This window comes from Scomber scombrus, chromosome 4 (genome assembly GCF_963691925.1).
Source record: "Scomber scombrus chromosome 4, fScoSco1.1, whole genome shotgun sequence".
Classification (NCBI taxonomy): Eukaryota; Metazoa; Chordata; class Actinopteri; order Scombriformes; family Scombridae; genus Scomber; species Scomber scombrus.
In genome coordinates, this window is record NC_084973.1 from 5,657,908 (window position 1) to 5,685,601 (window position 27,694).

A 27,694-nucleotide genomic window follows, 5' to 3' on the forward strand; every position below is an offset into this window, starting at 1 on the left:
AAATAAAAAAAAGATGAACCTTCACCGTTATTAATATCAGAGATGAGCAAGTTGAGCAAGTTAAATTCATTTCTTGAAAAAGTTAGCTTGTCTTCATATTTTATTTATGAAGAAACTTTGTCTTCATATTTTTGATATTTGTAAATGTATTTAATACTTTTACCATGAAGGGACTTCTCAATCATCTGGTAGAGGGCTATATCTTAATTACTATGGGGTCTGTTTAAAAAAAAGCTGCATGTAGCTATTATCAGGGTATAAGCATAATGCCTGCATTTGGATGCTTGTTTCTTATTTAAATAACAGGAAGGAAAACTCTTGATTTTCTTTCAAATAATTAATCTTGATAATCACTATATGCTGATGATGTGGTGATGTTTATGAATCCACTTTCAGAGAGCGTTTGATGAAACTTCTGACCTTCAGTGAACACGTGTTTCACATTAGTATATTTGATGGATGATGATATTTGATATTTGATGTGACTTCACCACATGCTTTCTACACACCTTCACACAAGATGAGGCAGTGACATCAGATGTGCAAAACTATAGTATTTTATGTGTTTTTTTTTTTACTAAAACAGCAGACACAGTCAAAGTGAAAAACAAAATCACAAATGTGCAAATGTATACATTTTGAGTATCACTGCAGACTCGCCGTTTGACACATTTGAAACACTTAACCACATTGAACCACCGTATAGGAAAATGGCTGAGTCATGTTTTGAAAGCATTTGTGTGAAAAGGTTACAGTGACGCAAACTTTGTTCACCCTTCAGTGGATGTGCTGAAAAAATTCAGTTCTGCAGGACTTACAGTTAAATTTGAATTTTAAAGATTTTTTTTGGAAGTTTCGACTTGTTCACTTAAATCTGTACAGGTAACTATGAGATATGAACTTATTGAATTTGTGGCGCCCCTACTGGCAGAATATTTGTGTGTGTGTGTGTGTTTGAGATTTCCAACCTATGTGCCAGCTTTAGGACCTGTAGCTGTTATGGTTTCTGAGATCCAGATGGGGCACAGGAAGAAGCAGAAAAAACCTAACAGATACAATAAGGTTGCAGCAGCTTCACTTGGGCCCCTAATTAAATAAAAACTGTGAGTTGAGGCAGTGCTTGAGCGAGTGAATCAACAGGAAAAGTGTGGGAGTATGGAGAGGGCACCTGTTTTGCATGGGGTTATGCTTTAAAAAACAAACATGAACTTGGAGGCTGAGGGTGAAACAGCTTGTTGTAACGGTTAAGGTGGCATCAGAGCTGTGTGTAATCCTGTGCCCCTTTCCTCTGCAGAGCTGCAAGAACAGGAAGAGGAAGACCAGCTTGTGGTTTACAAACGTAAAACTGACTTGTGTTTTTGAGTGTCACTTGCTACTGGCTGTGCTAACCCTGCAAAAGCAAAGGCATTACATAGGTAACTAAATGAGTGTAAAATAGGGTGGCACAGTGGCTGTGGTGAAGGGTGTGGTGATGGCCAACACCGCAACGTGTCAGTAAACACACCCTAACCATCATCAGAGGATGGAGTGAATAAACCTAAATGATGTTCATTCATATTTCTGTTTTTTCAGCATTAAAAACCTATCAAACATATTATTTGCATACATGTAAGGTAATAATTAATTTAATTTAAAAATACCAACAAATGCTAGTCAGTCACTGTCACACCCTGTCACAGAAAAAGCTATGTGTGTGTGTGTTGTGTGTTAAGCAAGAGCTTCAAGGGGGGCAGGGTTTCCTATATAGGATGCGTATAGCTGGACAAACTTTATGGGCAACAGACAGCCTGATGCCATTTACCTCAGGTAAGTACCAACATCCCACTGCTAAATTATCTTTTGTTTTATTCAGACTCTCCTGCTTTCCTCATATAATAACCTGCGAGCACATACAATAAAGTAGTCACAATTTTATGTCTTTAAAATGAAGTTGAGTGTGTCGTTCAACCAGTTATCAGGGTGTGCCATCTTTAGAAATCTTCTGTCAGCCTTACTTCACAAAATGCTTTACCCATAAAATTCACTGTAAACCTAAAAAAAAGTGTATCTATTTTCTACAGTAATTTATCATTTTGATCAGATGTCTTCTTGTAATTTTGCTGATTAGTTATATGTACACTTTATAGTTTTACTTCAGTGGTTTAAACAGATGATAGTTATAAGATTATATAAATGCAAGATACGTTTTTATTAATGTACACAACTTGTTAACAATTATACATTTTCCTATGAAAACATTTTATATTATTTTAGGAGTTTAATTGTCGACTAAAACATGAATTAACACTTATATCTGCTAATGGCTACATTACAATGGATTATAAACTATTTATTAAATGTTTATACACTAATTACAAATGTTGAATAGAGGGACTTAGAGTGCAGCCGTTTTATTCAATTTAAAAATTTGAATATTCATTGTGTTAGCAGTTAGCAGTGATCAATACCAATGATTAAATCCTACGAAGAACAGACATCTAGCAGAAGCAGATCTTAGACTGAGCTGAACACTGAGAGGAAGACAGAGACAGCAGAGTAGATTTCATCAAAGGTTTCAGTCTTTTTGTGGAGAAAAATCTGTCATAATCGATAGTATTTTCTTAAAAATGTTGCAAGATATTTATATATTAAAAAAACTACTGAACCTTTTATATATATATATATATATGTAATATCTGTTCACTTGTAATAAAATCACCCAGCTGACCAGTATCATCTAACTTTTGTCTGAAGAAAAAGTAACATTAAGAGTTTAAAACTTTCATCTGCAGTAGATATTTGTGCAGTTAACACCTTGTTCTCTGTAGTTCCTGCACTGCTGAGGACATGTGAAGGTGTAATAACACTTCTGATCAACCCTTACTTCCTCTCTTGTTCCATTCCAGTGATCTGTGCCCTGTTGAATACACTTGACGGCCATGGCAATATGTAGATCCAGAGCCTTCATCCTGGTCCTCCTATTCCTCAGCTCCTTCTCATCCCTTTATTTCAACCTCCTGGCCAAGAAGCTCTTTCTGCATGAATTTAATCCAGATGTTCCTCAGAGGAACATCAGCATCTTGCTTTGGCACTGGCCGTTTGGACGCCCCTACAGACTTGATGGAGATATATGCCATAAGATGTACAACATCAGCCACTGTTTCCTCACTGACAATACTTCTGCCTTCCCCACAGCTGATGTGGTGGTCTTCCACCATCAAGAGCTGAGCAAAGGTCGGTCCTCACTGCCTTTTGACCTGGATCGCCCAGCCTCTCAGCATTGGGTGTGGCTGTCCTTGGAGCCTCCTGTCAACAACGAAAGACTCAAACATTTCAATGGCCTCTTCAACTGGACTATGACCTACAGACGAGATGCAGACATACACATCCCTTATGGAAGGACAATGCAGGGAGGTGATGATCTCAGTTACCCGTCTGCTCCAAATCGTTCCTGCCTGGTCAGCTGGGTGGTCAGCAAATACCAACCTCAACAGTCACGGTCTAGTGTTTACCAAAGGCTAAATAATCACATCCCCATAGAGGTGTATGGTATGTGGAATAAGAGGCCCCTGTCTAGGAAAAAGCTGTTGCCCACCATTGCAAAATGTTTTTTTTATCTGGCATTTGAGAACTCTGAGGTGACGGACTATATCAGCGAGAAGCTGTGGAGGAATGCCTTCCAAGCAGGAGTTGTACCTGTGGTTCTTGGTCCCAGCAAGGCTACCTATGAGACCCTCGCTCCTCCTCGTTCCTTTATCCATGTGACTGATTTTGACACCACAGCTGATCTGTCTGCCTATCTGAAGCATCTGGCTGCAGACAAGCAGGCCTATGAAGCATACTTCCAGTGGCATCGCACTCACAGGATCAAAACCTACACGGATTGGAGAGAAAGGCTGTGCCAAATCTGTGTCAGATACCCCCATTTACCTGCCAACAAAGTCTATCAGGACCTGGAGAGCTGGGTTTACAGTTAAGATTTTCTGTCATTGAGGTGTTTTGATGGATCTGCTGTTATAACTTAGATACCACATGCAAATGTAGCAATTTGATGATGTATTGTACAGATCTCATGCAGTTTCAGTAAACTGAAGAACTGCACACCACAGAAACAAATCTCTAGTGGTTGGTTGACTTCGCTGTGCAATGTACCAAAAAGCGGAAGTGGGTACTTGTGTAACTATAAATAAGCATGCCTCCTAGTTCTCACCAGAGACAAAACTTTCTTTTTACAAGGCAATGGAAGTTATATTACTGAAATTATATTTTTATTAAATGTATTTCTTTATACTCCAGAAATGTCATGCTCATTAAAAACCAACAAAAGAGAGATTTATTTCTCTTTATTTGTCCCCTGTAGAAGAAAATCTGTCTTACCAGGTTCTGAAATTAAAAGCCATTAAATGAATAGCACTGTTTTGTTTTTGGCGGGGGTGGGCGGGGGGGTCGGGGGTTGGCATTGAAATTCCATCCATTTTCCAAACCCCTTATCCTACTTAGGCTGGGCTGGAGCCAATCCCAGCTGTCATTGGACGAGAGGCAGGGTAAACCATGGACAGGACGCCAGTCTATCACAGGGCTGACATATAGAAACAAGCAACCATTCACGCTCACATTCACACCTACGGGTAATTCCAATTCCGAGTCACCAATTAACCTGACCTGCATGTTTTTGGTCTGTGGGAGGAAGCCGGAGCACCTGGAGAGAACCCACGCAGGCACAGGGAGAACATGCAAATTCCACACAGAAGGGTAGCAGCCGGCAGGTTCGAACCCAGACCCCTCTTGCTGTGAGGCGACAGTGCTAACCACTGCATAACCTTGCTCATTTTTATTTTTCAGTGTAACTGTAAATGGTAAATAGACTGTACTTATATAGCACTTTTCTAGTCGTTATGACTACTCAAAGCACTTTTACACTACATGTAACATTCACACACATTCATACTCTGAATGCCCGAGCTACCACACAGGGTGCCAACCTGCTCATCAGGAAACTAACACATTCACACACCGTTGGCACAGCAACGGGAGCAATTTGGGGTTAAGTATCTTGCCCAAGGACACATCAACATGTGGACTGGCGGAGCCGGGAATCAAACTGCCAATATTTCAATAGGTGGACCTCCTGAACCACAGCCGTGACTGATTTCATTACAGGGTGTGTGACTTAAAAAAAATATTAATGTCAAAATGCAGCATTACAATGTGTTATCTGTTAAGGTGGAGTTTGTTATTGAGGCTAGGTTATTGTACTCCAGAAAAACAACTGATTGTTATCAGGTGTGGGCTGATACATTAACATAAAACACATGCCTGCATTTCAGGATGAACTGTACAAATTATCCTAACATTTACTAAGACAGACTATATTAAAAAGTATATAAAAAGTGTCGTTATGAACATTGAAGTCATTCAAGCTGTAATGTTTGCATGTAAAGAAGTATGTGAAGGAGGTAACCTGACACATATTATCAGTTTACATATGTATTTGTTTGTAAAGTTTTGCTTTACATGATCCAGACAGGCTGGACCAGTGGATGCTCAACATGAGGACAGAACTGGACACTAAGTCATCACTTCAGCGCTGACTCCAGGGTACAGACACCATTTTTCATACAGTAGAAAACAAAGAATCAAGCAACTTATTGGTTTAAATTTAGGTATTGACCATAGTAGGCTACATTAATACACATAGCTAAATACTGATGGCTCATATGACCAACAACAACATATAAAAATACCCAAATTCAAGTTTGCCAAACTGAGTTTTTATTCCCAAATTATACCAAAATTAACCAAAACTATGAGAGTCAGGAGGCTAGGAAAAAAAGAACAAAAGTGAAAACTATAAGAAAATGCATAACCTAAACTAAAGAAACAAAACCATCAAAACTGGACTAACAGGCCCCCGTCCTAAAAACACCCAAAAGGAAAACACAAAAGAAGTATCAGATGGTTATGGCTGCATGCCAGGAGGAAGAGAGAGTGCAGTAGTGGGTGCAGGTGCAGAGGTGAGGTGAAGAGAAAAAGGAGGGGGAGTGTGTAACACCAGTGTAGTGCAGTGTTCCCCTGATGCAAAGGGCCAAATGAAGATTTTACCAATCGAGCAACATGACAACACTTTATTACCAACTTTCACATTTCAGTGCATTTAATGCCAAGACCCTCAATTATAGAGACAGAATGACCAATTCCGTTTTGGGAAAAATGATGAAAAAGTAGACAATTTTCTCCTTCTCCAAGGCCGAAGAACAACATCAGTTAAGAAGACTTGGTTCTTAACCATAGGTTCAATCATTATAAATACTGTTACACATCTCTTTATTTATTTCAAGTTTACTTAACCTTCACATACTGCTCATAATTAGTCTCTACACCAATTCACATTCAGAAATGATCCATTAATAAATGTTTGATTAATCCTTAATGAAGAGTGTATTCTATTCATTTGTGGAGAAAAAAAAGACACTCGCAATCATTATATTATGGTTCAGGAGAACATTTTTTAGATTATGAAGAATACATCATGTTTGAATGGTGATTTAGAATTGTTTTAATAAACGCAGGTCAAATTTGCCTCAACAAAAATGTGTATCAGCAACACAAAAATAAACGGATGCATTTTATTTCAATTTTTGTATATTCGGGGTCACATTAGTCCGACAAAAAAAAATAAAAATGTGTATAGTGTTTTAAAGCTTTGAAATGTAAAAAATGGGTGGGTAGCAGATGGCATAGAGGCTGACAGGAAGCAGGGAGAAAGAGAGAGGAATGACTTGCAGCAAAAGTCCCTTGCCGGAGTTAACCTGTGGTTATGTGGCATGCGTGGTAACACCCAAAGTGTATGAAGGAGCGCTTCTGCAGGTCCTTCATTCACACTGCAGTCAGACTGTACAATGCTGCACTATAATTTGCACTTTAAGGTCCTTTTTTAGTTTTTAATTATGATTTTAATTGTATTATTGTTGTATAAATATGTTATTTTAATAGTTTTTTGTCATATCCCTATTTTTTGAGCTGCTGTAAGGATGAATTTTTGACCCTGAACACTATGTAAGTGTTTAGTCATACAAACCTTGAATCCAATACTTTAATTTGTTAAATTGTGTAAACTTGTGTGGTGGTTATATATGTAAATAAATATACTCTGAAAAGTACATTTTGAAAAGCTGTCATTCATCAGTCTCTTGTTTTAATTGGAAATAAAGCGTTGAGCTAAACTTTAAACGAAATGTAATGGTTAATATATTCATGACAGTATAAAAATAGTATTTATATGTTAACGTTGATCAAACTCAGTAAAAACTACTAAATGAAAAGTTGATGCTATGTGCTGGTTTTGTGTGAACATTCAGAAACTTTACTTCTGTTGTGCAAAACAAAGAGAAGAGTTTTAAGGATGATGTGTTTCTTTGTGACGTTGCAACATCTGGGAAGGTCTTGTGGGTATTGTGTAGGTATTGTGATCCCACACACACTGCTCTGCTGCTGGGTGTGAGCCTCAAGACATTTCAAGACTGTCTTGAGAGAGGTCAGAAGTCTGAAACGTATATTTTCACATTCTACCCAAACCTGACTTCTATCTCTCTGCAAAAGAGTTGAGCATTAATGCTTAATGTTTTGTCTGCATTGTCTGATTTGCTTGTCCTCTCAATTTATCGTTTTGAATGTGAACTCTTAACATTTTCAGTTAGTACTAAAGACAAAAGAAGTGCAAATATAAACTGAATGTATTGAAATGTGAACTACAGGTTATCATAGATTAACTCTCAAATACATTTTTAAATAAAAATCCCTCCCAGCAGTGTAATAAAGTGACAGTGATCAAATAAATGAAAGCTTAGATAATCATCTTAAAAATACAAAATAAAAATCCTAGTATCTAAGATTGACTATCTAAAATAACTTAATAACTTAATACAGCAGCATATGTCAGTAACAGCAGCAGTTAAAATCATATCATTTTCTCTAGTTGTGAAATATCTTTCAAAATTAGCCCAAGATGCTCATGTGTAATGTGAGAGACATTCAGCATACTGAAGTTGCTCCCCATAGTCTCTGCAGCTCTCTGGGCACCACACCGGATATAGCTGTCACCAGTGATCCATAATAAATGAATGTAATAGATGCTTCAGGTAATGAAAAGTACAAAGTTAATTATAAAGGGTGGCTCAATTTTACAGTACTATTGTGTCACATCTGTAGGATAGAATGGAGCAAGAGTGCAACAGCTCAAAATATAGATGAGAGTTTTAAAATAGAGACAATGTAATATCAGCTGTCTAAAGTCAGGTAGCCAAGACCGTACTTAGAGTTTATACTGTGTGAGGCAGGTGTGGTAGAGACGTCACAGACCTGAACTAGGGCCGATCTACTGAAAGATATAAACATCTTGTAACTAATATAAAAGTACTTTTCATTCTCCAATGAAACAGGTTGAATATCCTCAGAGTTGCGGATTTTTGATCTGAATTGTTTTAACTCAAATTTTGGGATCTGAATTTGGCCTAATGAAGCTGAGCAACTTGAAAATATATTGTTTGAATTCTTTTTATTATTTTTAAATTTGATTTTATAATGTATAGCAGGGACTAGGGCTCGGTATCAGTACTCAATACATTCAAGGTAGTGACAAAAATAAATTGATACCAAGTAGCATGGAAATGTCTCCCATCAAATGATACCTGCAATTGCTTCTTTTTACACCCAAAGCTGGAAAATATGACTATTTGTATGGACTTGCTCACAGCCAATATACACAAGCATGTTGGGGGGGGGGGTCTTGCACTTTTGACCTTAGTGTTTATAAAATCCTGGCTACAGCCCTGTTGTTGGTGCAGCATCTGTCCTCTGAGGGTCACATGTTTCATTTCAGTGAACACCTTTGTGACGTGGGGTGTGGTGACAAAAGCAACAGAGAGGAACATTTCAGCCACAATGTTTTTATACACTTTATATATATGACGCTGTCATCAGCACAGGCAGCTAACAGGCAGCTGAGGGTGGGAAATGGAAATGCAGCTGTAGGAAAAACAAAAAAAAAGCATGTGATACATGATGTTATATTAGTCTGTGGTTTGGTCCCACAGCGACTGCACTCCTACACACTGACTGATGACATCTTAATATAGTATACTATGATGGGAAAGAGGTCATAACTTTGATTTAAGACTCATGACACACATAGAGACCACCTTAAATATCAATAATCCCATGAGTGGTGGACACACCCAGTACACACCTCCTTTTAGCTATACCATATACTGTACCTCTCTGAAATGGTATGGAGAAGAAGTATGATGTAGTATAAAATGGAAATACTGAAGTAAATGTACTCAATCCTCTTTGATCAAACCGTGGTGTGATTTTTGTAAATGAACCATGACAGAAACTGAAAGAAAAGAAGAAAGAAGTGTTTGAGTGCATATTTATTTGATCGACAACAGATAAGAAACACACACCCATCACAGCCACACATGAGGGAGAACAGACTATTGGAAACATCTTTTATCAGGCACAAACTAATGAAGGACCCCACAAAGCAGACGTCAGGCAAGAAAAAGTTCAAGGGGTTAATCAGAAACAGGACCCTGTTCCATAAAGCAGGATTACTAAATAAGCCAGGCTTATTTCGTTAGTCTCATTTTCCAGCGGATTTCAAGCTCAGCTACCACGCCAACTTATGCTGGCAAACTAACCTGGTTCGGACCAGGCTAATTGTCAGGCCTAGCCTTAGTTGCTGCTTAGCCTGAAAAAAAGAGATGATTTAATATATTATATGGTTTCATTAATCACCATCCCGATAAAAGCTGCCTGCTGTCGAACTAGGCGAGGAGCCAAAGTTGGATTGAGTAAACGGCGGGGTCGCTGACATCAAACATCCTGGCCCAATTTTTAAGTGGTGCGGAAGGAGTGAAGAAACGGCAGGGGCTGTTGGCATCTTGGTGCCGATGTTCTGGTCTAAGTGAAATGCTGTAGATAAACTGGAAAGATAAACAGCATGGGTCGCAGGCATCCCGGTGCCTAATGTCCCTGTCTAAGCAAGGCGTTGCGCTGCGGTTGGAGTGAGGGGTCGCTGGCATTGTGGTGCCCGATGTCTCTGTCTAAGCAAAATGCTGCGTTCTCAGTGAGGAAACAGCATGAGTCGCTGGCATCCTGAACCCAATGTCCTTTGCTAAGCGAAACGCTGCGGTCGGAGTGAGGAGACGCAGGGGTCGCTGGCATCGTGGTGCCCGCTGTCCCTGTCTAAGCGAAACACTGCGGTCAGAGTGAGGAAACGGCATGGGTCGCTGGCATCCTGAACCCAATGTCTATGACTAAGCGAAATGCTGCAGCTGGAGTAAGGAAACCGAATGGGTCGCAGGCATCCTGGTGCCCGATGTCCCTGTCTAAGCGAAGCGCTGCGGTTGTAGTGAGGAAACGGCATGAGTTGCTGGTATCACAGTGTCTGATGTCCCTGTCCAAGCGAAGTGTTGTGGTTGAAGCAGGAAAACAGCAGGGGGTGCTTATGACGCAGATGATATAGAAGCAATTTCGTGTTGGTAGCTTGTGATCCGGTGCTTTTAACGTGGACGATACGGAGCGATTTCGGTTAGTGTTTGTGATAAGCTGTGTTAGTAACTGTAATATAGTGTCTCATAGATAGTTAACTGGCATACGGGCACACATTTATTGATACTTTTTATGAGGAGGTGTAGAATATGAACAGTATGTAAGGGTTAAAGCTAGGGTATATAGTGTTGTAAAGCTAGCAAGAGAGCTAGCAAGATTTGAAAATATCACCTCCTCCTGCCTCCTCTAAGTTCCACCCCGCTGCTCCCCCTCCTGTCAGTGAGTCCGTCCAAGCCACGCAGATGCAGACTAGACATGAAGGCACCTGATTGGTTTTTGCTTTTCGGTGCGAAGAGCATGGATTGGTCGGAGTTTTATCAGTCCTGTGGCTGTCACAGATGTCTGATTTTTTCGGTTCCTTTTTTTTAAAGTCATAATGTATTGATACCTATGATAATAGAAGGACCATTTCACCCAGTATAACAAAAAGTGCTTCTGAACAACATAACATACCCTACCTTTAACCCAGCCTTAATTTTTTATTATATATTATTCTAATTATATTTATTATTATTATATATTTATTATGTCATTTTTCGTGCTGTTAACAGACTGTTAGGCCTGACCCTCACATCAACTGGCCCTTCAGAGTCAGCTGAGTTGAGTGGCTGCTGCTGTGACGTGCAGCTCTGCCCTCCGGTGGCTGCAGATGCACCAGCAGCTTCTGATCTAACTCCTGTCTTGTTTTTTTCATTCTCACACAGTTCATCACCTTGTATGAGACTTTTGTTCTTACTCTGTAAAAAATGACATAACTGATTAAAAAAAAAATCCTCAATACAGTATAAGTCAAAAAAGGTCTTTGTTACAGTAACAAGAAAATATGTAATGTGTTACTTCCACATGTTTATTTCCATTTAACTTTAAACCTTATTTCAGACATTAAAGGAAAAATTATACTCTTCACTCTACTGCATTCATCAGACAGCTACTGTATACTTTGCATATATATATATTTACAGTATAACAAGCTTAAAAACAACACAGTGTTATAGATTAAACTATTCAAGAGGATTTGAATTAACTCTAGTTAACTGCAGTTCTCGTCTAATACAACTATTGAACCTGGTTTTGGTAAATGATAAATGGACTGTACTTTTATGGCACCTGTCTAGTCCCTCTTTCACACACACAATCATATGCTGATGGCAGCAAGCTACTATGCAGGGTTCTAGCACAGTGATCGGGAGCAATTTCGGGTTCAGTATTTTGCCCAAGGACACTTTGACCCCATCAATACTGGACTGGAGGAGCCAGGAATTGATCCAGCATCTTCCAGTCAGTGGATGACACGCTCTTCCTCCTGAATTACAGCCACCCCATCTGCTTTCAAGGCCATGTTGATTTGGAGGCTGTTAAGCAAGTCCAGTTTCACACTAATCAAACTGTTAACATTTTCAACATCAGTGAGCTTAAAAATGAATATCTTATACATATGAACCTTTTACTTGAACTACAGGATCATTGTATACTTTATCATTAGGTGCAGTAAGAATATGTGTAGTTTAGTTGAAGGTGAATGAATGCAGAGAAATGATTATAAGTTGGTGATTGGATCATTGTGGTAGAAATGGTGACAATAAACAACTCACTGAACTTCAATCCTCTCTGACTATAATTAAACTTTCAGTCAAGTGAATAAATCATGATCATTAACTGGTATCAAATCACATCAATTCATATTAAAGACACATTTAAACCAGAACACAATGAGTTCAACGAATGTGAATAAATCATTCAAACTCAAATAATAATGCATAAAACTATATTTCTGTCTTTTTCTAAAAAAAAAGTCAAAAATGTGAAACTGAACAATTGCATCTTTGGTTAACCTTTAAACATGTATCCCAATGATTTAGTATTGTACTTCCATAACACTGGACATAAGAATGGTGCTTTTTAGTTCCCTGTATGAATAATTTCAGTATTTAAACCATAATATTATGACTGCTAATCCATTCATTAGTAAAGTAAGTTGGTTCTAAAAGAACCGAAAGACACCCTGACTGCACTGCAGAGCTCCTTCAGTGACAGACTCCTTCATCCAAAGTGTCAGACGGTACAACCAGCACTGCTCCCAGTAAACCAGTAAAAAGTTTGACTGTTTTCCCTGAACGGGGTAAAGGTAACGAGTCAGAGGTTTGATATAATGTTGAATCTAGGACAAAGGTCTAAGCAATGTTTTGTCTATAGACCAGTAGACTAAATTCTGTATATTGTAGATGTATTGGATCTGCCCATATTTGGGCATGGCTCAACCTGTGGTATTATCTGTGTGGTTTAAAGTCTATCCCCAGAGGACAGAAACTTCAGAATTGAAGGGAGCATCAGAACATAACATGTACTGATCATTCATTCATTTCTCCTTGATCAAGTAAATAAACCTTTTCAACGCAAGACATCCAGGACTCCTGTCTACTCTCTGTAATGGCAGGAGTACGCCAGGGGGTGGCGCTGCGCAACTATGGGGTCAGTGTATGTTCAGTAATGTTAAGCTGACAAAGTGTTAATAAAGTTATGGAGATAACAGCACACGTTGTTCTTGAATTATAGAAATAGAGGTCAACAATACATGGTGTCAGAAGTGCTACACCCATGACGGATTGAGTCTAATATGCCTGTGAGGACTAGTTCGACCACTTTGCAAAAGTTTGGTGAATGAAGGTGCGTCACGACAAGGCTAAAAACAACAAAAGGCTAATCCACGGCCTGGACAGTGTTAGCCAACGAGCTAAGCTAACCCACCGTCAACTCTGCACTGCCGCCATGGAGCAACTAGTGACTTTTTCCCCGCCAGAAGCGTTTGATTTTGAACCCAGCTCGTGGCACACATGGATCAGAAGGTTTGAACGCTTCAGGACAGCGTCTGGCAACGACTACAAAACTGGACCAAATCAAAGAGGCTCAAAACAGAGATGATACATGCAGACGCCTCAGTGGCCTCATAAAAAGGGGGTGGTCGGATCACAGGAGACAAGTCCACGAACTGTTACTTCCCTATTGGCCAGAGCGGTCAGATCTGCATGAGGCTGAAGGACTGATTATGAAAGGTGAGAGGCTGCTTATTCCAGACCACATGAGACAGGATGTACTGCAGAAACTTCACCAAGGACATCAAGGAATCAACAAATGCCTTGCCAGAGCAAGAGAATCGGTCTGGTGGCCAGGTATCACATCACAAATAAAGCAGATGGTGGAACGATGTGACACCTGTGCTATGGAAACCCCAACACCAGTTCAACCACTTATCACGACAAACTTACCAAGTAGACCATGGCGGAGAGTGAGGGCTGACCTCTTCCAGTGGAGAAATGGAGATTATCTGGTCTTAGTTGACTATTTCTCCAGATATATAGAGGTGTGCAACTTGACCAGCAGCACGTCAGCCAGACAAGTGATTGACAGTCTTCGCAAGGTTCGGGTGCCCAGAGGTTCTGATCTCAGATAATGGCCCACAATTCTCCAGCCATGAGTTTGCTCAGTTTGCAATCGACTTTGACTTCAAGCATGTGACAAGTAGCCCCAGATATCCACGCAGCAATGGAGAAGCTGAAAGGGCTGTAAAGACTAAGTTACTTCTCGCCAAGGAAGGGGACTTTCACAAGGCTTTGCTGGCGTACAGGGCTATGCCCCTTGCTCAAGGGAGCTCCCCAGCACAACTCGTGATGGGGATGAGGATCTGGATCCCGGTTCCCATCTAATCTGGACAGCTACAGCCACAGTGGCCAGACCTGCAGTCATTTATGGAGAAGGATGCAGCCCTGAAAACACTTCAACCGGCGACACCGTGCACAGACTCTGCCCACTCTGACTCCTGGGCAGAAGGTTTGGATTATGCCTTCAAAGACGCAAGGTACTGTTGTTCACAACGCACACACACCACGCTCTTATGTGGTGGACACACCTGGGGGACAATTGCGCCGCAACCGATCTCATCTGAGGGTCGTGCCGACGTCACAGGTCACCAGGTCAGGGAGAGTAGTTAACCCTCCAAATAGACTAGACATTTGAAAAAAAAGAATAACAGTGTTTCTTGTTATGTTCTGAATGAGTCATGCTCCTAGCTGAAAATGCAGTTGTCATAAGTAATCGTGCAACATGTTCTATTTGAGTTATCAGAGGAGGAAAACCCTTAGCTAAAAGGGGGAGATGTAATGGCATGAGTACGCCAGGAAGTGGCGCTGCGGGACTCTGGGGTCAGTGTATGTTCAGTAATGTTAAGCTGACAAAGGGTTAATAAAGTACACTCTCTCCATTGATGTATGGGCTGCATAATTAAAATCTCTAACATGTATAATACCAATTTAAATTCAACTGTGCAACATATGTATAATATACATATATATATTTTCTTCACTTTAATCTGTGCAATAACAATATCATCTCTGGTATATTACCACTCAATACCAATATAACTGTTGTGCTGTAAATAATGTCACAATTATTATTATTATTAATTCTATATTTCTACTATTATTCTTATTGTTTTTCATACTTATTTATTGTTCTTTATTCTTTCTCATTGCTGCTCTTCTATTCTATTTTACTGTCCACTTGCTGCTGTAATACATTTCCTCATTGTGGGACTAATAAAGGAATATCTGATCTTATCTAAAATGAAAAAACAAGCAATACCCTCCACATCATTCTATTATAGCTGCGTCTCATCTTTTCATTCTGTGTCATCCCTTTATTGCCGTTTTATTGCCGTACCAGCTAGAACTGCCACTGAATGTAATCAACTGTCAACAGCTTTATATGGAACCACTTTGAACTGAAGAAATGGTCCTTACGAGAACTGTTGACTGTGTGTTCTGTTCTGTGTTATTCTGCTGAACTGACTCTTTGATACATAACATACAGACATTTCCCAAACATAATTAGAACACATTTTGACAGAGAAAAAAACTGCACAACAGACCACATTTCACTTCAGATTATATAAATATTTATTTCTTTCATTTCAGCTCTGGTATATCCACATGCATGCTAAACATGGTGGTAAAGACATTTGTCTCACTGTATATAACTCATCGTTTGTAGTCTGAAAACAGTCTGTATCAAAGATAGCTAGTCTAAGTAGTTACTTTTTCTAGAGTTCCTTCACAAGACAGAGAGAATGATCAAAACATGACACCCAGCTTTGCTTTTTGTTTAGCTCTCAGCACAGGTGAAGGGAAAGCAGAGCTTTGTAACATTTCAAAAAAAAGGCAAACAACATGAGAATTGGATGATATCTGGTTGTCCCACATCTCCAATCAATAAATTGTCTTTCACTTTGTTCCTCAAGCTCAACAGGTTTGAAAAAACAATAACGGTCATTACAACACAGTTTAAGATTTCCAGTATTAATACTCCCTGGTATCTGCTGTAGATATATTAGCTAAATATTGATACTTGTGTATGTGTATGTGTGCAGGTCAAGTAGAGAAACATCCTCCTCCACTGTGGGAGAGCTGAGAGGCTGAAACAGTTGGAGCAGGCTGAAGAGGAGCCACAGAGAGCGGCTTTCCTGAGAGACGACAGCAAGAGAGGCCACGGTTACGTCCAGGGTTCCTACAGCTTCCCTGCCAGACACATCGCTCTCCAGCTCAGCATGTCATCTATGACCTACACCATGGGAGCCATATCGCTGTGTACAAAATACATGTACATCCAATCCTATATGTAGGCCCGGTGAGGATAGAAGCTTCAATAAAGGAAAAAGCTGAGGTGTTAACCGTTGGGGATGCACCCATCATCTATCTACCATCAGCTGACAGTTCTATCCTTTCAGTCATGGCAGGTATTGGTATTGGAATTGGTAGGAGAGAAAAAGTTGGATTTGGATTGGTGCATCCCTTATATCTATATATATATGTATGTATATGTACATATGCACACACACACACACACACACACAGTATATGGTATATGGAAGTCCACAAATGCCAATATAAAAATAAAATATTTGACTCATATTAGTGTGTGAAAAATAGTGAAATGGAAATACATTTTTTAACTGATAATAATCATTTTAAATGCTGCCATAATGATTAGGCAATTGAATGCAAAATTGGCTCTTCATTTTTTTCTTTTCACTTTCAAATTGGTAGCCAATTTGAGATTAAAAAACATAAAGGGATACTCCACTGATTTAGTATTGTACTTCCTTATAGTTTGTGGGGGGTTCTTGTAAGAGACATGAAAAAGCAGTGTTTAAAATTGAAGCAGCAGTTACAGAGATATCATTTTCGTCCCTACAAATACTGAATCCTGCATTTCCCACATTACAACCTTTTCTGGATTTCCACCCCCCTGGTTTGGGGCTGGGTGGGGTTTTCATGTGTGCCTACATCACCAAACCTGGGCTTGTTTTTAAAGAGGCTTTACATTTTGACTTTGGCAGCTGTGGACTTCCATATATTTATAACTCCTGAGCTTTCATTAGAAATGTGGCAGGTTTTCTTTTCACCTGTTCTTTCCAGTTCTATTTAGTGTTGTATGATGTTATATTAAAAGGAACAGTTCAACATTTTGTAAATTATTCTTATTTACTTTTTTGTCTGTACGCTAAATATTAAATGCAACCAGCAGCCAGTTAGCTTAGCCTTGCTCTGTCCATAGAGAACGCTTGAATCAATCACACCTCCAGGCACAAACTGTGCATCATATATATGTACATATTTCAAAAAGATGGTAATCTGCCGCTGGCTTTATGGTTCTGTCTCCAGTGTGTGGGACTTGGTGCCATGATGTCTCTTATTTGTTCCCCCCCCCCCCCCCCCCCCCCCCTCGCTAAACAGTGTTCCTTTTTATTTAGCCTTTTTCTTTGCACACTCAAGAAGACATAGTTGAAATATCTGTGCATTTTCCCTCTGCTGCTAAATTGACATTTGACATTGACAACTGAATAAAAGGAGCAATCTCATCAATTTTGGTGTACAAACCCAAATTCTGATTTTGTTTTCTTTGGACAGAACCAGGCTAACTTTTCCCCCTTTGTCTAGTCTTCATGCTATGCTAAACTAAATGATATCAGCATGAAATAATGTATTTGGGACTAGAGTTAACAGATCTTTCGATTTTTCATGTTAACTATTTGTCTGATGAAGACTTGGTCAGGTTAAAAAGGTTGTTCCTGTTCATTTCACTGAAAGTTCAGGAGCTACAATCCAGTGCACGTAAATGCTCGACTTTTTCCTTCATCTCTAAACATATTACGTTAGTTAAAGGTTGTTATGCACAATGACAAATATCATCTGTCACACGACAACAGGTCAAAACCCGGAAAAATCACCACTTCTCCAGGAAATTCCCTGCCGTCTCCACGTGTTTAGGAACCCTGCAAATATAGTAAGTATGAAAAGGAAAACATACAACATTTCAATATTTGACACAGCACTCAGGAATTTAGAGGAACATGTGTACGCACACACTGAGTGAGAGGTAATATCTCTTTCCTGTACAAGTTAGCAGCTATATACAGATCACAAAACCTTAATGGACAAGCCATGTCAGTCAGATAGCACATATACAGGATGGGCTCGCTCTGTTTCAGAGTTCTAGATAAAAGAAGTTTCAAATTCCTTTGAAATCATTCAAGTTGTAGATATTTATAGAATCATCATTAGCAAGTTTGCACAAGAAACTTGTAAGACCAGTAAATGCATATTGACTCCCAGGTTTCATAACACAGCGTCATCCATTCATGCATAGAGAACACAATGGCTACACAGCATACTGATACAGATCACGGTGCTGCATGGAGGTGTCTGCATGAAATATTAAAATCACGTTTCTTTAAAAAAAAATAAAAACTTTTTAAAAAAAGCAAAGCCTGCAGTGAGAACTCATAAATGACTGTGGTATTTACTGATCAATAAACATGGATACCAATGGATGTCTATCAATGAACTGATAGAAATACTTCTTATAGCTCAGTGGTGGCAGAAAAGTCTCCCAAGTATCCAACTCCATATCATATTCAGTAAGTGTGTGTCTGCTACCTTCTTTTAGATAATGGCTGATTGTAACATTGCTAATAAAAAAGAAAAGAAAAAAAGAGTGATGACATAAAAAAAGAAAGAAGAGAATGTGTCTGAAGAACAGGAGACGTTGGTCCCAGATTCAGGCCTGCGACATCCTTTGAACGTCAATGAACGCCTCACTTCTTCTCCTCTTCCCTCTGCGCGTACCTTACACTCTCTATCCTGTCCATTAAAAGGGTTGGACTGAGCGCAGCAGTGTATGTGGAGTGTGTGTGTGTGTGTGTGTGTTAATTCAACTCCGTACACACAGGTGCTGCATTCGGCGCGTCGAACCTCTGAAGGACCAGGTTCACTTGTGGAACCTTTGAAGGTAAAGGGTGGAGTCGTCAAACAGCGGGTTCTTCACCTCCATCTCCCCTGTCTGCAGGAGGGCAAAGAGGGGAGGAGAGGATTCTGGGTAATGCAGTTCAATATAAAAATGCTGCAGTGTTACTAGTTTTTTGATCATTTCAGGCTGGAAAAACGTTTCATTCTCTATTAACTGAGACTTGTGTGGAGATATGTGTAAATACTGCATTAGAATAGATCTGTGTTATGGGCTTCTTTCTGACACTGATTCAGCATCTCATCATATTTGTGTTCAGGATGACGCAAAAAGATATAAACTATAATTTTCAATAAAAGTGGAGGTCTTAATGCCTTACTCACCGGTGCCAAACCAGGACACTCATACACTGTGAAATCTCCGTCCTCATTCTCCTCGTCGGTTGATGCTCCTGAGTCAGGAACTTTTGGCTCGTCCCTGTGTCTGCAGAGGTCACACACACACACACGCAATCATAAAATATTCAACAAGGAAAACACAAATTGAACAAGGCAGCGAGGGCAGGAGGAGACAGGCACACGTGCCCCCGGAAAGATGAGCGTGTCTGGGCTTCGGAGGGGTGACTCACTTCTCCAGGGAGAGCATCTGCTGCTTCTGATGCTGGTAGTGGTACATCTGGGCATTGTGGGCCAGCCTCTTGTCCCCAGGCTGGTGGCACACCGAAGGGCAGAGGGAACACAACAATGTCAGCGGTATTTATCCACATGCAGAGTTCAGTTGGCATTCGCTTTGCAGCATGTGTTGACACATCACGTGTACACTGCTAAAGGACAGGTGTGTGTGCTCTCTGAGGATCATGCTCAGGCTGACCTAACATTAACCCAAGCAAGCATAACATTCAAATATCATAATATGTGGACCCGGTGAGTTTGAACCAGTATCACACACATTTAATAACTATTTCACTTTCATTAAAGCTAAACACACTACCCTTTAGCAAAAAGTAGTATACTTGAAGTTCATTTTATTAAGTATGCTTGAGTGTAAGTATAAGTATAGCAAGTATACTATGGACCATGTACTTGTAGTGTACTAGAAAGTATACTAATTTAATACCTCTTCGGACTAAATTGGAACATTTTTAAGTTTATAAAAGTATACTTTAAGTATACTTCATAAGATCATTTTAAGTTTACAAAAGTATACTTTCAGTACAAATGACTACTGATATGTAATATGATCTATTCCTACAGTCATTATTACTCAAATATACAGTATATACAGAAATATACAGCATTCATGTACATTTTAATGTATTTCAGGTGACTTGAGGGCAGTTTATGTTGTTCAGAGTCTGACATATTATCACCTTAAGCAACTGCTGTGGTGAATATACTGCTTATTTACACAGCCAGCACACACAGACCTACAGTAGCATTCATTTGGAGTCATGTGTGTGTTCACCTGATGAATGTAAGTGTATTATTACATCTCTTTTTAGCTCTGCTTTGGTCTATTTTCTGGTGCTAAATGCTTGACTGTGTTGACATGCTGGTAGTGTTTTTATCTGTGGGTTTATCAGAGCTCCCTGCTGCTGGGAACCACATTCATGAGAGCAGGCTGACGGCTAGAAAAGCAAAATGATGAGCGGACGAAAAGATGCAAAAATATAACTAAAAGAGAGAAGTGATATCATTTGACTTTTACTGTGGTAAAAAGTGATTTAGTACATGTACTCAACTACTGTACTTTTTTAGGTCACATTTTGGAGGTACTTGCACTTTACTATAGTATTTCTATGTGATGCTACTTTCTACATCTCAGAGGGAATTAGTGTACTTTCTACTCCACTACATTTATTTAACAGCTTTAGTTACTTTTCAGATGAAGATTTTCCAACCTTTTTGTCTTTTGACGTTTTACAAAAAGCAGTGTGTGTTCGGCTCACATTTCAGATCTCTATGAGTTGTTAACAGCTCCACCAAATAGTGATTTTTCCCTCTAAACTTCTCACATGGTTTCATTTCAATAAATGTTCAAATGATCCAATATTTCAGCAAAAATCAAAGATTAGAGAAAAAGTCCACAAACTGAAAACACATTTGTGTATCGGAACTTTGTTTTTTCTTCTTTCCTCTCCCATTAATCATCTCACCACCCCTCACATTGATCTGTATATAACTGTACATTTCTACTGGGATCTGTTTTACTCACCATATTGTCAAAGGTTTGGGCTCTCATCAGCCCATATACAGGGTATTCCACCTTCTGTGTTAGACGCACTCCTTTCTGCAATCTATAACAAAAAACTGTCGTTTAAAAGTCCAGTTATATCAAACTTTTTACTTTTCCCTCCCAAAGCAAAGGTCGCAATTTCTTTTCTCAGCATTTCACCTGCTTTTAACAGATGCAGAACACTCTGTCATGTGACCTATTAGAATTTTTGACCTTTGATGACATGCATTACTGTCACTCTTTTTTAGCACTGCTGAGTTTTAGTTTTAAGCTTCAGTTCAAATTATTATTAGTTGCAGTCCTAGATTAAATATTCAACATGTACTGTATTTGATCATTTTAATGATTGGAGTTTTCATATATTACTGACAGAGTAAATCCATCCTGACATGGGACGGACGGAAGGAATATATGTCTTACCTGACCCAACAGGCCCCCGCTACGATGAAAGCCAGCGAGCCCGCCACGATGAAGACGCTGCTCATGACTGAGAAGAAATACATACAGAGAGTCAGAGGGAGAGAGCGCTTTGTATATCTGGAGGTGTCAGAGGAAGACATGATCCCTGACTGAAAGCTCTGAGGATGCTCTGCTAAGCGAGGAGCTTTTGAGCGTCAGTAATCTTTGGCTGTGTGATACCAACAGTAAAAAACAAAACAAAACCCCAGATAACAGTAATGGAGCATGGCACAGCTAATTGACAGCAACATACAAGTTCTGTTCTATACAAACCCATAGTAAATTTGAGGTCAGTCCTGAGATTTGAGCGCCCAGTCCTGACATTTCACCAGACAAAGGAGTTCTTTTAAGTCAGCTGAATCACATTTCCAAAGTTCTTTAAATGCTTATTAAGTAGCACAGATCCACGATTGAAAAAAAGGAGAACATGAGTAGATTCCTTCACCCTGTTCTACAAATAACCTTTCTCTGGGAAAAGAGCAACGTATTTCCAGGAAGTTTTAAAGACTGTGTAAAGTGAATTCAGACATTTTCTTCTAAACACATTAAATAGGTCATAAATGTATTTCTAAAAAAGGTGTAAAAAGCATTTCAACCATTTAGATTTGAATTGTAGCTAACACAAACTGTGTTTCAAGATTTCTGTGTCTTGATTTAATGCGCGGGTCTGAAAATCACCAATAGCACGGTTACACACCGGAGCATAAACCCGCCCCTGCTGCTGTAGAGGTATAAATACATTCAGCGCACACTACTATGTACTACAGTCTACAGGTAGCCAGTTAACTGAGTTAGCCGCCGAGTTAGCCGCCGAGCTAGCAGCTGAGTTAGCAGCAGAAAGCTCTCAGACCTAGCGTCCATGTTTCTGGTAGAGGTGGTGATTTTGATTGACAGGTGACACTTGGTAGGGGGGCGGGGTTTCAGCAAACTCGGCGGGCACTCCCACAGCGTTTGGGAGTAGAGAAATAGGCAGACTTTTACACAACTTTGAAGCCTAATTTCATATATTTGGCGATTTTTTGGCGAGTTATGTTTTCAAAACGGTTATCTGTTATTATTTATTAACCGCCTATTCCTGTAGCTTCCTGTTTACCACGAGAAAAGAAAATCCACCACAAATTCATATCGTTACTACTTTTTTGGCAGGGAGACACCTGACTACGACTACATGCTACGGTTATCACTGCACGCATGTACGGCAGCTCAGAAGGGACAGCATTCACTTGGTGTAAATATTCACATTACTTTGCATTTATGGGAGGAAATAAGGGCAAGAACATTCCAGTAACATGTAAGTTGTGTGCGTTGGCCTGTTGCAGTGATGTAGATGTGTTTAAAAGCCTGGATGGAGTAACTTGTACAACTTGTACACTTTAGTCCAATAAAGAGCTGTAAATGGGACATTGTGTCTGTCATTCCTGCTATTAGTGTAAAGATTTACAGATGATGGGCCAGACTTGGCTGTGTGATGATGGTACAGTCATTATATTTAAAGGTCTGGACTAAAACTACACGAGGAATCACAAAGTAACACTAAAGTACTCTAACCAGTTACTGTTCTCGGAAGCTAATGCTGGAATGGAACGAGTTACTTTTTAATGGCACTAACTTTTTAACGTAATTAGTTACTTTTAACTGTAACATTCCCCAACACCGCTAATGATAACAGTGGCAGATTAACCATCCCAGTTGATATCGCCACCTTTACACAGAAGTTTGAAAAAAAACAGCTTCTCATTTCTAGTTGTTGACCATGGATTCAGTCTACTGAAATGAGATGTGATCAGCTGTAGCTAACTGAAAACACAACACAACTCCGTGACTTAGTTAGTTTTAAATAACTTGTACTTGTACCTAAATATGCACTTGATGGTGACACAGTTGTACGTGATGATATGCCAAAAGTATTACGGTATTACAGTGTATGGCTAATTAGTCCTAGTATAATAAGTGTGATAAATAAATGAACACACCATCATCCAAACTCCTGAGAAACTTAATCTCTTATTAAAAGGTAGAGTCAGTTATTCTAGAGAAAGCTTGTTGATATTTGAACTAAACACCCCTCCCTTTGTTCTCCCTACAAATGGAAACAAAAATGAATCTGATGACCTCCCAATGTCCTGTTCACAAGCTAGATAGATAGATAGATAGATAGATAGATAGATAGATAGATAGATAGATAGGTAGGTAGATAGAAAGATAGATAGATAGATAGATAGATAGATAGATAGGAAGATAGATAGATAGATAGATAGATAGATAGGTAGGTAGATAGAAAGATAGATAGATAGATAGATAGATAGATAGATAGATAGATAGATAGATAGATAGATAGATAGATAGATAGATAGATAGATAGATAGATAGATAGATACTTGTGGCTAAAGGACAGAGAGAACTTACTGATGAAAACATGGTCGTTGGAGGGGTAGGGGAGGATGATGGGACCTCTGAGCAGAGCGTTGGTTTGGTTTGTGGTGTTGGTGGGCTTCGCCGTGCTGGTAAAGGACTCGCTCTGGCTGGTGGGCTGCTCTGTGGTGGACCCTCTGAGGGTGGGGCTGGACTCTAAGAACTGCTTGGATTTGGGTATGGAGACATCCTGAGAAGGCGGAGCTGAAATAATGAATGAAGAGTTATTGTGACAGCAATGACAGGGTGGTATATATGAATTTGGACAGTATAGAGGTCTGTCCTGTACCTGGCAGCCTGGACTCAGTTCTCTGTTCAGTGATGACGGCAGAGAGGAAGTCAATCTCCTCATCCAGCTCTGGGTATGTACTCATCTTGCCTGGAGGAACACAAAACCACAAGTCTGTCATTTCTTTTAACACTTTAACGACACAAGGGGTTAACAGGTTTCCGAGGGCCACTACCGATCAATTTCTGTCAGTTCAAGAGCCTAATAATCAAATATTCATACAATGTGGCTATACAAGGCCCATCTGACACTGTCTTATTGATCTTTCATTGTTCCAGGATTGTTCATACAAGCTTTCAAGACCTGAAGAAAGTACTGCAAGTCAAATAAAAGTCAGGAAGGTCTAATATAATCCAATTCTCCACAGCTCTTGGGTCGGCAACATCAAATCTAGTGAACATACTGACTCAGATGAACAGATGTCAGCACTCTAACAGCTGCTGCAGGAAGTTAGAGCCACTTGTCAAGTCAGTGGTTAGAAACAAAGATAACACCACCCTCATGTGGCTTAAAAAATAACTGCTGTCTTGGGGGCGACTCCATAGATTTACACAACAGAGTGTGTTTCCAGGTGTTGGGGAGTGCCACTGCAGAGGGAGCTGTGTGAAATCTGATAAACTGCCTCACGTGCCCCTCAGTCACCATCGCATGGGGCTGAACACTACAAGTTCTGAAAAATCTGAGGGTGTGGAGATAGAAAGAAGTGACGTTACAAGACCTCAGTAACCCATAAACCTAGTAGCTCCAGACTACATTACCCATGGATATGTACACATAGATGCTACATTCGGAGCTGCTACTCATTGTATGTATACATTAACACTTTCTGATGAAAGTAACCCTTACATATTGTTCGGGTCAAATTTGACACTGAAATTTGATGACTTTCCTAAATTGACCGAAATTGCACAAAAATGAAAATATATTAAATTATATATATTTGTACAGGTGCTACAAACTTGACCCGTATCTATTGACATGTGTTTTAGTGAAGTGAATAGTTAATAGTTTTAATAAGATAGTAGTTATGAGGATTTCTTTTTATGATGTAGCAGTGAAGACTGATGGCTCTAATGGTTATACAATAAACCCCACAGTTCCATAAAGTTCTTGTCATTTTCACTTTACATAAAATACATTTACATCATTATTGCTATGTTATATTTTCATGTCGTAGGTAAAATAGGACATGATATTGTGTGATAGTAGATGTCAAACATAAAAAACTACACTCTCTCTGCTCTCTGAAACATGAATCAAGATTTAATCACACATTTATTGATCAGTCAGATCCACTATTGATGCTTTCTAAACACATATGTGCTTCAACATTTGGTATAAACACTTTTTATGAGGGGATTCTGAGGGTGTAGAATATGAACAGTATGTGAGGGTTAACTCATAAATTCACTACAAAGAGTACAAAGATGAATATTAACATTACATTGCCTACAGTGATGTCAGTACATTCAATTCAACACGGTGCTGTCAGAGCGTTTTGATGGCGATCACATTGCATTGTGGGTAATGTATCATTAACAAAAAAATGCTAGAATTGTCCATTATGGGTCTAACAGTGTTATAGGAGAGCAATGCTAAAGTGAAGGAGTTAATGAGTGTTCATGTCCCCTCCACCTCCTGCCTGCTGCACTGCTACACTGCCTGGGAGTTCATAACACTGATGAGCTGACCGAGTGACGCAGTGTGTGTGTGTGTGTGTGTGTGTGAGAGAGAGGTTAATGTACGCTAAAGGAGGCTGAAGGCAGCACATCACAATAAACTGCATCTAAATGGGAGTATGAAGAGATTTTTATATATCATAGTATATATGCGAGTATGTGTGTGCTGCAGTATGTATGTAGGTGGATGGCTCAGTGCTCCGCTGTCACGCCTGGAAAACTGTAGCGTGGGCGGATGGCAACAACACAGAACAAAAAAAACAGAAAACAGCAAGAGAGAGGAAGAGGCAGATGCGGTTGAGGGAGTAGGTCTTACTCAGAATCATGAATGAAAAGCGTCACCACGGCAACAGGGTGGAGAGAGAGGACGAGGAGACGGAAAAGGGAAAGTGAGCAAGAAATCACGTACTGTGTGGAGTGTGTTGGATGAACAGTGTGTAAAACATTTTTTCTAAAATCTTCTACATTCCAAAACCTGCACATTTTCTCCCTCATCCCTCCTTCCAGCAGGTTTTCAGATATCTTTCTATGAAATTTAATTAGTGCTGCTTACAGCTTTGAAAACACATTAAAACAATTCATCTGCAACATTTCTTTCCAGTAACAAAGTCCCCATGTTACTGCCTGTCTACTGTCCACAGGGACTATTTCCTCATTAGAATAAATGCATTGGGATGGAGGCAGAAAGCTCATAGACAGATGTCACAATACTTACAACTACAACTAATAATGATGTAACTGTATTTTATGTAAAGTGAAAATAACAAGAACATTATGGAACTGTGGGGTTTATTGTATAACCATTAGAGCCATCAGTCTTCACTGCTACATCATAAAAAGAAATCCTCATAACTACTATCTTATTAAAACTATGAACTATTCATTTCACTAAAACACATGGCAATAGATACGGGTCAAGTTTGTAGCACCTGTACAAAAGTATTGGCCACTAAAAGATCAATATTTAGGTTGTTACAACTGTCAAATGTCAAAACGGGTCAAACTTATGTATGTAAGAGTTAGAAAAATATGTATCTACCAAGGCTGACACTGTTTAAATGATATTCTATGCAGTCATTTTAGATTTGACTGTTCAGAATCAGATAAGGATACAGTAAGTTTTGATGCATTTTATTCTAAAATGGATAAAAACAATATTTAGATCATCCCTCAATGTTACTCATTTGATCTGTTACTCATTTTATGTCCATGATGTCAGAGGCAGCAGATATCTGATCTCTAAAGGTCAGGCTGTTGTTATTGCGTTATATCAGATTTTTCACTGCAGTCAACAAATCCCATATAAAAAAAGACCAGGACCACCAATGTGTTGTGAGTCCGTCTGTGAATACTGTTTGTGGCTCTGAGCCCAGAGCAGACTGGTTTCTTCTGAAGACATAAACCTTTAAAAGTAGCTCACAAATATATCATTTCATTTTTCACAAAGATTCAGTCATTTCCTAAAACAGCTGATCATTGTAGTGTTCAGCAAATGTTACTCAAACAGGAAAAAATAGTGAATTGGGAACTATTTTTTATTCTATTTTATTTATTTTAACCTTTATTTATATTTTTACCTGTTTGATTGGAGCTATGAAGAAACCAGTTCATTTGATTTGAATGTTCAATACATTGTATATTCATTTCACAGCCTTTTGTGTTTTTACAGACGAGGCCTGAGTAGAAACCCTCTGAGAGGAGCAAAGAGAACATAGTGAAGTATGAGACGTGG

The 27,694-nt window shown here is 39.3% G+C and overlaps 2 protein-coding genes across 2 annotated transcripts in view; one reads left to right on the top strand and one right to left on the bottom strand.

Annotated features, from left to right (window-relative positions):
* Positions 1-2,918: 2,918 nt before the first annotated feature.
* Positions 2,919-4,269, top strand: LOC133978814 (fucosyltransferase 7). Its single transcript, XM_062417148.1, has one exon. The coding sequence runs from the start codon at positions 2,919-2,921 to the stop codon at positions 3,954-3,956; it is 1,038 nt and encodes a 345-aa protein (XP_062273132.1). The 3' UTR covers positions 3,957-4,269.
* Positions 4,270-18,912: 14,643 nt separating this feature from the next.
* The window catches only part of npdc1b (neural proliferation, differentiation and control, 1b), a 30,035-nt gene continuing 21,253 nt past the window's right edge, over positions 18,913-27,694 (bottom strand). Inside the window, exons 3-9 of the mRNA XM_062417149.1 lie at positions 24,284-24,373; positions 23,989-24,198; positions 21,544-21,610; positions 21,103-21,184; positions 19,517-19,596; positions 19,272-19,371; positions 18,913-18,984 (exon numbers count right to left, since the gene is read on the bottom strand). Coding sequence (XP_062273133.1) covers positions 18,913-18,984; positions 19,272-19,371; positions 19,517-19,596; positions 21,103-21,184; positions 21,544-21,610; positions 23,989-24,198; positions 24,284-24,373 — 701 coding nt within the window. The remainder of the gene's footprint in view (positions 18,985-19,271; positions 19,372-19,516; positions 19,597-21,102; positions 21,185-21,543; positions 21,611-23,988; positions 24,199-24,283; positions 24,374-27,694) is intronic.